Source organism: Orycteropus afer, unplaced genomic scaffold, assembly GCF_000298275.1.
Source record: "Orycteropus afer afer isolate SDZICR_OR568_19922 unplaced genomic scaffold, OryAfe1.0 scaffold00065, whole genome shotgun sequence".
Taxonomy (NCBI): Eukaryota; Metazoa; Chordata; class Mammalia; order Tubulidentata; family Orycteropodidae; genus Orycteropus; species Orycteropus afer.
The window spans coordinates 10,940,679-10,953,808 of record NW_006921652.1 but is presented as its reverse complement, the minus strand read 5'-3'; the positions used below and the strand labels follow the sequence as shown (position 1 = coordinate 10,953,808).

Below are 13,130 nucleotides of genomic sequence, written 5' to 3'. Positions count from 1 at the left end.
ATGAGACAAAGTATATGTGAACTGCTGTATGAAAAGTGAATTTACTCTGTAAATCTTCACCCAAATCCTAATTAAAAAAAAAAAAAAAAAATGAATCACATCTAGTTCTCTCAATAAGATTGTTCAATCTCTCTAATTTATCCAATTTAAATGAAAATCTTAAACAATACTCCTTATTGTCTGGTAGTTTCAATTCTTCCTAGTATTATATACAAAAATACGGTGTACCATAGCCAATTTAGAAAGTTGAAAGGGCTTATTTTACATAGAACTTATGTTTTGTGTGTTTTTCTTTTAAATAAGGAAGTTACAAATACCTCAAGCTTTATCTACCTCAAAACATCTCCCAGCAATTACTCTATCACACAAAGTATTTTGGGAAATGCTGTGTTTTGGAGGGTCTGGATATGATTTATTAAGTGCATTTTTAAGTCCAGACAGTTTATAATAAATTTTAACAATCCAGGGCAGGTCACACATTTAATTCTGAAGAATTTACCAAACAAAAATTGTATTTGTAACATTATATTGCTTAATCCTGACTTCCTAAATGATCAGTATTATAAAATATGTATTAGCAGTTCAAAGGCTTTGTTGTTGTTGTTGTTTGCCGTCGAGTCGACCCCGACTCATAGCGACCCCTCCTTGGGTTTCCGAGGCAGTATCACTACGAAAGTAGGATTGCCCAACCTTCCTTCCGAGGAGTGGCTGGTGGGTTTGAACCGCCAGCCTTCTGGTGAGCGGTTAAGTGCTTTAGGCACTATGAAATTCAGTATCTTCTCTACAACAGATTTTAGGGCAGGCAGATTTGGTTTACATGATGTTCTTTGGCAAGTTCAACGGTGGTTCTCTGCATCTGAAGATGGCTGAAGCTAGATTCTGTAGGCTCTCCATGATTAACAGGTCCTCTTCTGATTTGCTTCAAGACTGAAGCGGCCACTTGCACAGATTAAATGAAATTCATGGTTTCCAAAAATAAATTCAGTTATTTAAATTTCTAAAAAAAACCTCCACATTTCCAGGAAAACAGTAACAAATTGCTGCTGTCAAGCTGAGTACAACTGATGGCGATGCTAGGAGTGTCACAGACAGCTGTGTTCCATTAGGTTTTTTCAATAGCTGGTTTTGGAAGTAGATCACCAGACCTGCCTTTCTTTTTTATTTCTCTTAATAAAGGGTTCCATGATACTGGTTGCATTCCCCAAGAAATGATGTTAATGGAATCAAATGCAAACCCTTCAAAGCTTTCTGTGATTTCTCAATTTTTGTTTTTCACAATGTCCTTTCCCCAGCTGAAGTAATCTTCTCATATTTATCATCTAATTTAAAATCACAGTCAAAATTTACTTCCCTCCAGAAGTCATCCATAGCTAAATCCAGTCAGACTCAATTCTGACTCATTAGCAACCCTACAGGACAGAGTAGAACCATAGGGTTTCCAAGGCTACAAATCTTTACAGAAGCAGACTATTTTTTTCGCATGGAGTAAATGGTGAGTTCAAACCAAGGAATTTTTAATTAGCCAAACACTTTAACCACTGCACCATCAGAGCTCTTTTATTTCAAGTAGAGATACTTCTACTAATTTCCAATAACTTCAGTATGTAACCCCCCAAAAATATTATGAGCAAATAAGGTATTCTATATAACCCAATTCTAAAGTCACCTGAGTATTACACTTTAATACCTAAACTCTTAACCTTTTCTAAATATAAATCCAAAATACTACATACATGCCTTTCTATAACAGAACATACAAAACTTAACTTTCTGAATTTTTATATCTATTCTAGCTTTTCTGTCTTGTTCTTCACTATTATACTGTATATTCTTAGTCTTAGGAGTGTTAGGTTTGGGTAACCACTTCATTCTCTCTACTTTGCCAATCATAAATGGACTGAGAAAGCTGATAACCCAGTTCATTAAAACTGTACAAAAATCCATTTATTCAGATGCAGAATAAAGACTTGAAGTATCTTTTGAATGTAAAGAAGCAAGTTTTGGAACACAAGTGTGACAGTATCTATTTCTGTTTAGTCTTTTTTGCTTACTTCTGCCTCTCTACTGACATGTAAAATCAAAGGACAATAAGCAGGATTAACATACTTTTCTTTTAATGTTTTGTCTTGTGGATTTATTAGGAAGGGTTGAGAAATGTTACAAAACTAGCTTAAATACATTGAAAAATGCTGTAAAATGCTACGTATTTTATCCCACTACTCTTCTGGAATAAATATATTTATTCCAGAAGAAATTCCATAATTACACAGTATCAAATACTAACCATCTGATTACAAGTGCCTATAAAAGAGTATAATTTAAGTCTTTTCTATTAAAACATAATAAATAGTATCTTTCTAGTACCAAATTTCAGTTAAGTTTCTATTTGTAGTAAACTAGTAAGATATACTCATTTGATATACATTTCACTAAAGAAGAAATACAAATGACGAATAAGCACATGAAAAAATGATCAACATAATTAACCATCAGATGCAAAACAAAACCACAATGACATATCACTTCACACCCACTGTGGTAGTTCCGTTTGCGTGTCAACTTGGCTGGGCCTGGTTGAGTACCTGGGCAGCTGGATGTATTATTTCCCATGATGAGACTGGTCATCAACTCTATGGTGGAATCTACTGGAAGCAGCTGAGTAGCTGCCTTAGGGAATGTGGCCTCCTTCCTGTATATAAGCAGAAGCCTTGGGGAATAGTCTCCAGCTTATTACATGCCTGGACCCTGCATATAGCCGTGTCATTGTTCTGCCTACCATGCTCTACCAACCTGAGGACTTATAATGGACTTGAATTAATGGCCTGCCGTGTGTTTTGGTAACATTGGGACTGTGCCTTTTTACTAGTCAGCCTTGGGCTTAGCAGCCTCAGCAGCCAGCAGCTGTCTGAGTGAAGAAAAGCCTCTAGCTCCAGTGGGTCGAAGCTGGAGGCAGAGCTGAAGCCCATGGCTGAGGGGCTTTTACCTAGCCTACCACTTTGAACTTGGACTTAAAGCCTCCAAATTGTAAGAGGATAAACTCCTGTTTGCTAAAAAGCCATCACATTTGCGGTATATTCTTGTCAGAGTGGCACTAGGTAACCAGAACACACACTAACATAACTGTGATTAAAAGATGAAAACACAGCAAGTGCTGGAGAGGATGAGAAGAAATTGGAATTTTCAACCTTGTTGATGGGATTGTGAAATGGTACAACCACTGTGGAAAACAGCTTGGCAGTTCCTCAAAAAGTTAACCATAGAATTACTGTAAGACCCAGAAATTCTACTTCTAGGTATACACCCAAAAGAACTGAAAGCAAGAACACAAAAACATACTTGTACACCAATGTACGGGGCAGCACTACTTACAACAGCCAAAAGGTAGAAACAACGTAAATGTTCATTCACCAGTGAAAGAATAAACAAAATGTGGTACGTACATACAATGGAATATTACTGAGCCATAAAGAGAAATGAAACCCTGATACATGTTACAACAGGCATGAATCTTGAAAACATTATGCTGAGTGGAATAAGTCAGCCACAAAAGGACAAATACCGTATGATCCCATTTAAATAATATGTAAGACAGGTAACTGTATAGAAACAAAAGTTTATTAGTGGTTATCAGGGGTGGGAATGAAGGAGGGGAAAAGGGGGATACACTACATAGAAGACACTTAGCTTCCATTAAGGGTGATAAAAAAATCTGTAAACAGACCATGTAATAGCTGAACAATCTGATAAATATAACTAATGTACACTGATTTGTACACATAAAGAATAATTATGGTAAATATGCATTTATTGTAATTTTTAAAAAATGTAAAATATATATATATATATATATATATATGCATTCCTCTAGAGTAATATGTAAAGTGACAACTTACCAGTGGAAGTAGAACTCATAGTTTCAACAGCTTTTGAAGCATCTGTATCTTTTCTATTTAGAAGAAAAAAAATGAGCACCGACTTAGAAATTCTACATTCTATGCATTTATAAAAATGTAATGCTTAATCTAAAAAAGATTAACCCAAATCATTTGAAAAAACGCCCCATTTAAACTATTAAGTGATAAAGCATTCAAAATAGCTTAAATACTAAAGTTTCCTATTTCATATGTATTTTTATTCCTACATACAAAATCTGGAATCACTTACTTTACAGTAGATGCAGATGTTTTCTTTGAATCAGAAGTCTTTTTCTTCAACTCTTTATTCTATGAAGGAATAATATTTTGAATAAAAAAACTTAGTTTTATTTTCTCCAATTATAAAAAGCAATTAGAAAATACAGAGAAGAATACGGAAGCCAACAAAAATATCTAAAATCTCTGACCATAAAAGTATAAATAAATGCCTATCATCTTCTATTTATACAGAAATAGAGTATTTTCTTCAATTTTTAGCTATTTTACATCTTGCCATTTACCACTCGTCCATATTTTATCATTAAATACCTTTGAAGAGTATCATTTCTAACATGCCTATGTCTATCATTTCAGATGTATAATGCTAACACCTTGGCCCAATCTACTACCATTGTTTGCTTTGATTATTTTAACAGCCTCCTCATGGTCCTCTTTTGCTTCTGTCCTTGCTACTTCACCTATGCCCAATGTATTCTCAGCAGAAAACCAGATTAATCTTGCCACTCCTAGACTCAAAACCTTCTATCACTCTCAGGAAAAACATCAATGCTTAAACTGGCCTCTAAGAGTTTAAAACACATGCTCCACCCACTCTCTACCCCTCAACCACTATGCCTTTCTTCCTATAGTCTTCTATCTAAATCTTAAGGATCTTTTGTATCTCAGTTTTGCAGCTGCTTTTCCTTCTGTCTGGACAGCTCTTGACCCATAGCATGGCTTACTCCCTCCAACAGTTCATGTCTCAAACACTACCATGTCGATAAGACCTTCTCCAGCTACCTTACTGAGAGCTGCAGTTTCTTTTCTCCAGTAAGAGTACTTCTATTGCCCTTCCTTCATGTCTTTTCCTGTAACACCTGCTGCCAACAAACGTGTGTGTGTGTGTATGTACACACACAGACACAGATACATTTATTTGTGATTTTTTTCTCTTCTAGCCCTTGAAATTAAACTCTGTGACAACAAAGACTTTTGGTTTTATTCAGTTCTCTATTCCCAGGGTATAAAGTAGTGTTCAGCAAGTTGTTGTTGTTACGTGCCATCAAGTTGGTCCCGACTCACAGCGACCCCTCCTTGGGTTTTCGAGGCAGTATCACTACGGAAGTAGATTGCCCCATCTTCCTTCCAAGAAGTGGCTGGTGGGTTTGAACCGCCAGCCTTCTGGTTAGCAGTCAAGTGCCTTAGCACTATGCTACCAGAGCTCCACAGTAAGTAGTAGACACTAAATAAAGTTAAACCAATCTGACTTTCATCACTAAGTGTTCTCATCTTATTTTACATTCTCTGTCCTTTTAGAGTATCCATCCCTTTTTACTGGGGGCAGGAGGCAATTTATGGGATTTTACTTAAACCACCTACACTACCTAATGATTTAAAGGATATCCACCCTCTTATTTTTACTCTACTAGTGATTACCTTAAATTGTAAAAGAAATTTGTAATTGTTAATTTCCTCTGTGTAAGTTGAAAATTCAGGCCTATTCCTTCACTACATTTCAGTTTTTGGCAGTGTATTTTAAACCAAAATTATTATTAAAATTTTAAGTAATATATTCTGCAATTAACTTATTTTATAGAACAATGATTTAGATTTTATGTATAAGTGGTTTCACTCTCATTGCTACTCAATTTATAATTTCTCCATTTCCTCGAATTTTTCATTTTGGTAAGTGTAATATTTTGGAAGGCTATGTAAGTGAAAAAAAAAAAAGCAAAAAGTATGAGAAGAAAACACCAAAAATTGGGGTACAATATTAAAAACTTCCTACATGTCTGTTACCACAAAATATATTAAATGACAAGCAAAAGACTAAAGGAATATACTTCTCACATATTGTTGCTGTTAGTGGCCATGTTGTTGTCAGGTGCTGTCAAGTCAACTCTGACTCCCAGCAACCTATGTACAGCAGAATGAAAACACTGCCTGGTCCTGTGCCAGCTCCATGATCCCTGCTATAACTGAACCCATTGGTGCAGCCACTGTGTCAATCCTTTTTCATTGACCCTCTCCTTTACCAAGCATGATACTCTTCTCCAGGGAATGGCCCATTCTTACAACATGACCAAGGTTAAGGGAGACCAAGTCTGGCCGTTCTCACTTCCAAGGAGCATTCCGGCTGCACTTCTTCTAGGACAGATTTGTTAGTTCTTTTAGCAGTCCATGGTACTTTCAGCATTCTTCGCCCACACCACAACTCAAAAGCATTGGCTTTTCTTCAGTCATTCCTACTCATTGTCCAGCTCTCACATGCTTATGAGGTGACTGAAAATATCATGGCTTGTGTCAGATGCACCTTAGTCTTCAAGGAGGTATCTGAGCTTTTCAGCACTTAAAAGAGGTCTTTTTGCAGCAGATTTGCCAAATGCTCTATGTCTGATATCCTGACTGCTGCTTCAGTTGGCGCTGACTGTCGAACCAAGTAATATGAAGTACTTGACAACTTCAATCTTTTGTCCACTTATTGTGATGCTGCTTATTGGTCCAGCTATAAGGGTTTTTGTTTATACTGAAGTGTAATCCATACTGCAGACTGTAGTCTTCAATCTTCATCAGTAAGTGCCTGAAGTCACCCTCATTTTCAGCAAAGTTCTGCCGTCAGCATATCACAGGTTGTTAATGAAGTCTTCCTTCAATACTGACACCACAATCTCCTTCATATAGTTCATCTTCTCAGATTATTTGCTCAGCATACAGACTGAATAAGTATGATGAAATGATACAACACTGATGCACTCCCTTCTTGATTTTACATGCAGTGTCCCCTTGTTCTGTTCAAACGACAGCCTCCTGGTCTATGTATAAGTGCCTCATGAGACAATGATATCCATAATTTGTTATCACCCACACAATAAAATGCCTTTGCATAGTCAATAAAACACAAGTAAACATCCTTCTGGTATTCTTTGCTTTGAGTCAAGACTCATGTGACAACAGCAATGATATCCCTCATTCTCCATCCTCTTCTGAATCTACCTTGTATTTCGGGAAATTCTCTGTTAATATACTACTGCAACCATTTTTTGAATAATCTTCAGTAACATTTGCGTGACAGTAATGATATTGTTCGGTTATTTCCACATTCTGTGGGATCACCTTTCTTTGGAATGGGTACAACTACAGATCTCTTCCAGTCAGTTGGTGAAGTATCCGTCTTCCAAATATCTTGGCATAGCCGAGTGAGTGCCTCCAGTGCAGCATCCGTTTGTTGAAACATCTCAATGGGTATTCTGTCAACTCCTGGAGCCTGTTCTTCGCTACTTCCTTCAGTGCAGCCTCAACATCTTTTCCTGCTTCAGTACCACTGGTTCTGAGCATATGCCACCTCCTGAAATGCATGAACATCGACCAGTTCTTTTTGGTAGAGTGACTCTGTGTATTCCTTCCATCTTCTTTTAATGTTTCCTGCATCATTCAATATTTTGTCCATAGAATCTTACAATATTGCAACTCGAGGCTTAAATTGTTTTTCAGTGCTTTTAGCTTGGGAAATGCTGAGCATGTTCTTCCCTTTCGGTTTTCTAACTCCAGGTCTTTGCACGTATCATTATAATTGACTTTGTCTTCTTGTCTGTTCCTTGAAATCTTCTGTTTAGCTCTTTTATCTGGTCACTTCTTTCATTTGCTTTATCTACTCTCTGCTCAAGGGCAAGTTTCAGTCTTTTCTGATACCCATTTTGGTCTTTTCTTCCTTACTGTCTTTTTAATGACCTCTTCCTTTCTTTACGGATGATGTTCTTTATGTCATCCCACAGTTCCTGTGGTTTTCAGTCACTGGTGTTCAATGCATCAAATCTACTCTTGAGATGGTTTCTAAATTCAGGAGGGATATATTCAAGGTCATATTTTGGCTCTCATGGACTTGTTCTGTCTTCAATTTCAAGTTGAACTTGCATATGAGCAGTTGATGGTCTGTTCTACAATCAACTCCTGGCCTGGTTTTGGCTGAAGACATTGAGCTTTTCCATCTCCTCTTGCCACAGATGTAGTCATGATTCCCGTGTCCTGCATCTGGCAAAGTCCACATGTATACCACCGTTTGTGTTGTTGAAAAAAGGTATTTGTAATGAGTAAGTCGTTGATCTTGCAAAATTCTATCATGCAATCTCCAGCGTTATTTCTACTACCAAGGCCAAATTTTCCAACTACCAGTGATTCTTCTTTGTTTTCAACTTTTGCATTCCAATCACCAGTGATAATCAGCACATCTTGACTGTATGTTTGGTCAATTTCAGACTGCAGAAATTTGTAAAAATCTTCAATTTCCTCATCTTCGGCTTTGGTGGTTGGTGCGTAAATTTGAATAATATTCAAATACTAAACTGGTCATCCTTGTAGATGTATGGATATTATCCTATCACTGACAGCACTGTACTTCAAGACAGATCTTGAAACATTCTCTGTGATGATGAAAGCTATGCCATTCCTCTTCAAATTGTCAATCCCAGCATAGTAGATCACATGATTGTCTGATTAAAACTGGCTCAAACCAGTCCGTTTCAGCTCACTAATGCCTAGGATATCAATCTTTATGCATTCCATTTCATTTTCAACAACTTCCAATTTTCCTAGATTCATATTTTGTACATTCCATGTTCTGATTATTAATGGATTTAGCAGTTTCTTCTCCTTTTGAGTTATGCCACGTCAGGAAATGGAGGTCCCAAAAGCTCTGCTCTATCATTAAGATTGGATCTATTATGATGAGGCATGGAGTCTATTTTAACTCAGTGACCCCATCTGTACAGAGTAGGACTGCTCCACATGGTTTTCAAGGAGTCCTGTGTGGCACAAATGATTTAGCACTAGACTAGTGCCTAACGCATATGACTGCTAAGCAGAAGGCTGGCAGTTCAAACCCACCAGCTACTCCTCAGAAGGAAGATTGGGCAGTCTACTTCCATAGTGATACTGCCTTGGAAACCCAAGGAGGGGTCGCTATGAGTCAGATCTGACTCAATGGCACTGAGTTTGTTTTTGATACTAGCTGAAAGACTGGCAGTTTGAACCTACCCAGAGATGTTTCTGAAAGGTCACTTCTCATACACAACACAAAATTAGTATCTAAAATAACACCTAAAAATGTATTTTTCATAAAGAACAAATAATCCAATAGAAAAACGGGACATGACATAGATACCTCATTTAAACCACAGAAACGACTATATAAAGATTTATATAAAGATTCTGGAGTTCACCAAAGTCAAGAAAACACAAATTAAAACTACATATACTGTTTTTTATATACTAGATTTTTAAGACTAAAATTATTAAAATGTTGATGATAATGTATTTTCATAAATTGCCAGAGTATAAATTACTATTGCTACCTGGGAATCTGGTAATATCTATAGATAAGCTAAATGTCAATCAATAAGGAACTGGTAAAATAAACTGTAGTATATTCATACAAATACCACACAAAGTTAAAAAGAATGAGGAAAACCTTTATGTACTAACATGGTTAGACCTCCAAATCAAATTACTTACTAAAAAATGAAAATTTAAAAACATGCAAATAAAAATACAAATAAAGAATACACATCTGTAAAGCAACAATTATTGGAGCTTATCAATTTTAATCAATGGGCTCAAACATATCAAACAGCATGAAGATGGCAAAAGACTAGGCAATGTTTCATTTTGTTATGCATAAGGTCACCATGACTCAGAGGCAATTCAACTGCAACTAACAATCATATCAAAAAATCAATCTCATACATGTCATGCACATATAAGCTAATATGTACAAAGTTATCTAGAAAGACTAAAGTCATAAACATAATACCGCTAAGGAAGCAAAGGCCTAAGAGAATACATACTATTTATATTATGTGATTAGATAACAACTATGGTATTAGAAATCCAAGGAGAGGCTATGTACTGGGAGAATGAAGGGCATAAAGATTAGGAATAAGCATATAAGAGGCTTCAGGATGCTATCAATTTTCTATTTTGTTATCCAGGTAGCAGTTACACAGATGTTTACTAATTTTTACGATATGTGACAAATAAGGAGGCCTGATGGTGCAGTGGTTAAGCATGAGCTATTAACTGAAAGGTCGGCAGTTCAAACCCACCAGGGACTTCGTGGGAGAAACATGAGGCAGTATGCTTCCATAGATTTATAGCTTGGAAACCCCATGGCGTAGATCTACTCTGTCCTATAGGGTTACTTTGAGCTGGAATTAACAATAGCAACAGCTATATAAGTATTTTTTCCAAGTCTGCTGCTTGCCATTTAATGCCGTGTGTGTTTTAATTTCTGTGTATTTGCATTTATACATATGATTTGTTGAGCTATACACATTTATGCTTTGTCCACTTTACTAAGGTATACTCATCAACAAAAGTTAAACTAATCATCAATAACAATAAATTACCTATAATCTTAATCCAGTTTACCTGTGATTTCTTCTTTGCTGGAACACTTATTTTCACACGTTTTCCTTTTATCACAAGAGGTGTTTTTTCTATGTGCTTGAAAATTGCAGTAACTGAATCTTTAAATTCCATTTCCAAGTAAGCCTAAAATAAGTAACAAATTTATTCACTTTTCACTTCAAAATTTACCTTTCAAATCCTTTGCATTTTAAAAAAACAAAAACATTCTATATGTATTTAAATGGACTTAACACTTCATTGTGGAATGCTGACTATGTACCTCAAGCCCTTTCTTTTTGTTGTGTTAGGAACTCTGGTGGTGCACTGCCTAAGGCATCTGACTGCTAACCAGAAAGTTGGTGGTTCAAACTCACCAGCCACTCCACAAAAGGACGACTGGGCAATCTACTTCCATAAAGATCTATCACCTCGGAAACCCAAAAGTGGTCAGCCATGAATGAGAATTGATTCGATGGCACTGAGTTTGTTTTTTTGTTTGTTTGGTTTTGTTAAAATGAAATTTGATGTTTAAGATATAATCACACATGAAATGGACCTTTAATCTTGCGTATGTTTAGATTTTCTCTATTATTACCTATGTAAGAGGGACACAGAGTTCCAGGGCAAACTCATGGAGGAAGAGGAAAGGGAAGGCAGCACTAAGGAAACAACAAAAAGGCAGGACCCTAGCCTACCTTGCTTAAAGTCCAAAATTTTTTAGACTTCTTACAACAACGAAGAAATTATCACTATGTTCTCTTATCTCATAAATTCGTGCTTTGCTTAGTGTAGGCAGGATCCTAGCCTACCTTGCTTAAAGTCCAAAATTTTTTAGACTTCTTAGAACAAAGAAGAAAACTTCCACTATGTTCTCTTATCTCATAAATTCATGCTCATGGACTTATGACATAAGTTACAGGAATACAACCCACAAGCAAATAAATACTTACTGTACAAATGAAATAACTTGTAATCATATAAGCTAACTGATTTTCTAAATAGGGGTTGGCAAACTGTTTTGTCACCTGTTTTTGTAAATAAAGTTTCAGGGGGACAAATCTACACATGTTCCTCTCTATGTATCATCTTCAGTAACTTTCACACTACAATGGTACAGTTGAGTAGTTGCTACTATCTGGTCCTTTACAGAAAAAGTGCCCAAACCTTTGTTTTAAAGAGTATAAAATAGTATCATAAAATTTTTTTCATTTGAATCCAAACATTTACATTAATTCTCAATAAACAATTATATGTGCTAAATCAGCTGCGAGATCCAACAGTTACGTTTAAAAATCACTAAAATAATGAGTTTACTGCAATTTAAGAATAGGTTGCTTGACTTACCTCCCTTCTATATGGAACAATCAGTACGTCATTAACTTTTCCTAATGGTTGAAATACTTTTCTAATATCTTCTTCAGTACAGCCATCCTCTGGTAACTCAGATACAACAACAACTAAAGACTGGTCTTTCCGCACCTATATTTGGGATAGAAGAAAAAAATTTAAAATAATAACAATTCCCAACAATATCTGTACCACTAATTACAGTCTTTTAAAAGATCTTTTCTAAATATTTTAGCACAATTAAAAAAAAATCTAATTTTAAATAAGTGAAAAGAAATATACTTCGATGTTAACTATTCACATCCAACAGTGGTAAATAGTTCAAAGGTAACTAATCAAAGATGATCTTGTACACCCTATTTTATTAATAAGCATATTGTAATGATTAATTCTTATGCAATACTCTAAAGTCATTAAAAAGTATTTAATGAACCTGTGTAGCTTATCAGGTAATGAAGTCAAGATGACAGATTTATTTGCTCTGTATTTTAATAACTGAAATTGATATCCTAGATAGGTGTATCATTTTAACATTAACATATGTTGCTCTTAGATGCTGTTGAATTGGGCCCTAACATATGGCAACCCTACGTCTTATAGAGTAGAACTGCTCCATAGGGTTTTCTTTTCTGTAATCTTTACAGAAGTAGTTGGCAGGCCTTTCTTTCATAGCATTGCCAGGTAGTTTCAAATTGCCAACCTTTATATACCATCTACATTAAAACTGAATACAAACTTTTATAAAATCCTTATCCATTGCTGATGGAAATGGAAAATGGTACAACTGTGGTGGAAAACAGCATAGCAGTTCCTCAAAATACTACACAACTACCACATTATGCAGGAATTCCACTCCTAGGTATATACTCAAAAGATATGAAAGTAGAGACTCAAGAACAGAATTGTATACCAGTACTCATTACAGCACTATTTACAATAGCCAAAAGGTGGAAACAATCTAAATTCCCATCAAGAGATGAACAGATAAACAGAATACGGTACACACAGAAATGAAATCTTGATACATGCTACAATATGAGCAAAGCTTGAAGATATTATGCTGAGTAAAACAGAACAATCACAAAAGGACAAGTATTGCGTAATCTCACTAAAGAAACCAAATCCACTACTATGCAGTCAATTCCAACTCATAGCGACCCCCGCTGGGTTTCCAAGACTAAATCTTTATGGAAGCAGATTGCCTCATCTTCCTCCTGTGGAACAGCTGGTGGGTTTGAACTGACAACC

At 35.9% G+C, this 13,130-nt stretch overlaps 1 protein-coding gene across 1 annotated transcript in view; it reads right to left on the bottom strand.

The window, feature by feature from the left end:
* Positions 1-13,130, bottom strand: part of ZNF638 (zinc finger protein 638) — an 81,862-nt gene that overhangs the window by 48,988 nt on the left and 19,744 nt on the right. Inside the window, exons 6-9 of the mRNA XM_042780839.1 lie at positions 11,880-12,014; positions 10,557-10,679; positions 4,165-4,223; positions 3,894-3,946 (exon numbers count right to left, since the gene is read on the bottom strand). Of these exons, the coding sequence (XP_042636773.1) occupies positions 3,894-3,946; positions 4,165-4,223; positions 10,557-10,679; positions 11,880-12,014 (370 nt within the window). The remainder of the gene's footprint in view (positions 1-3,893; positions 3,947-4,164; positions 4,224-10,556; positions 10,680-11,879; positions 12,015-13,130) is intronic.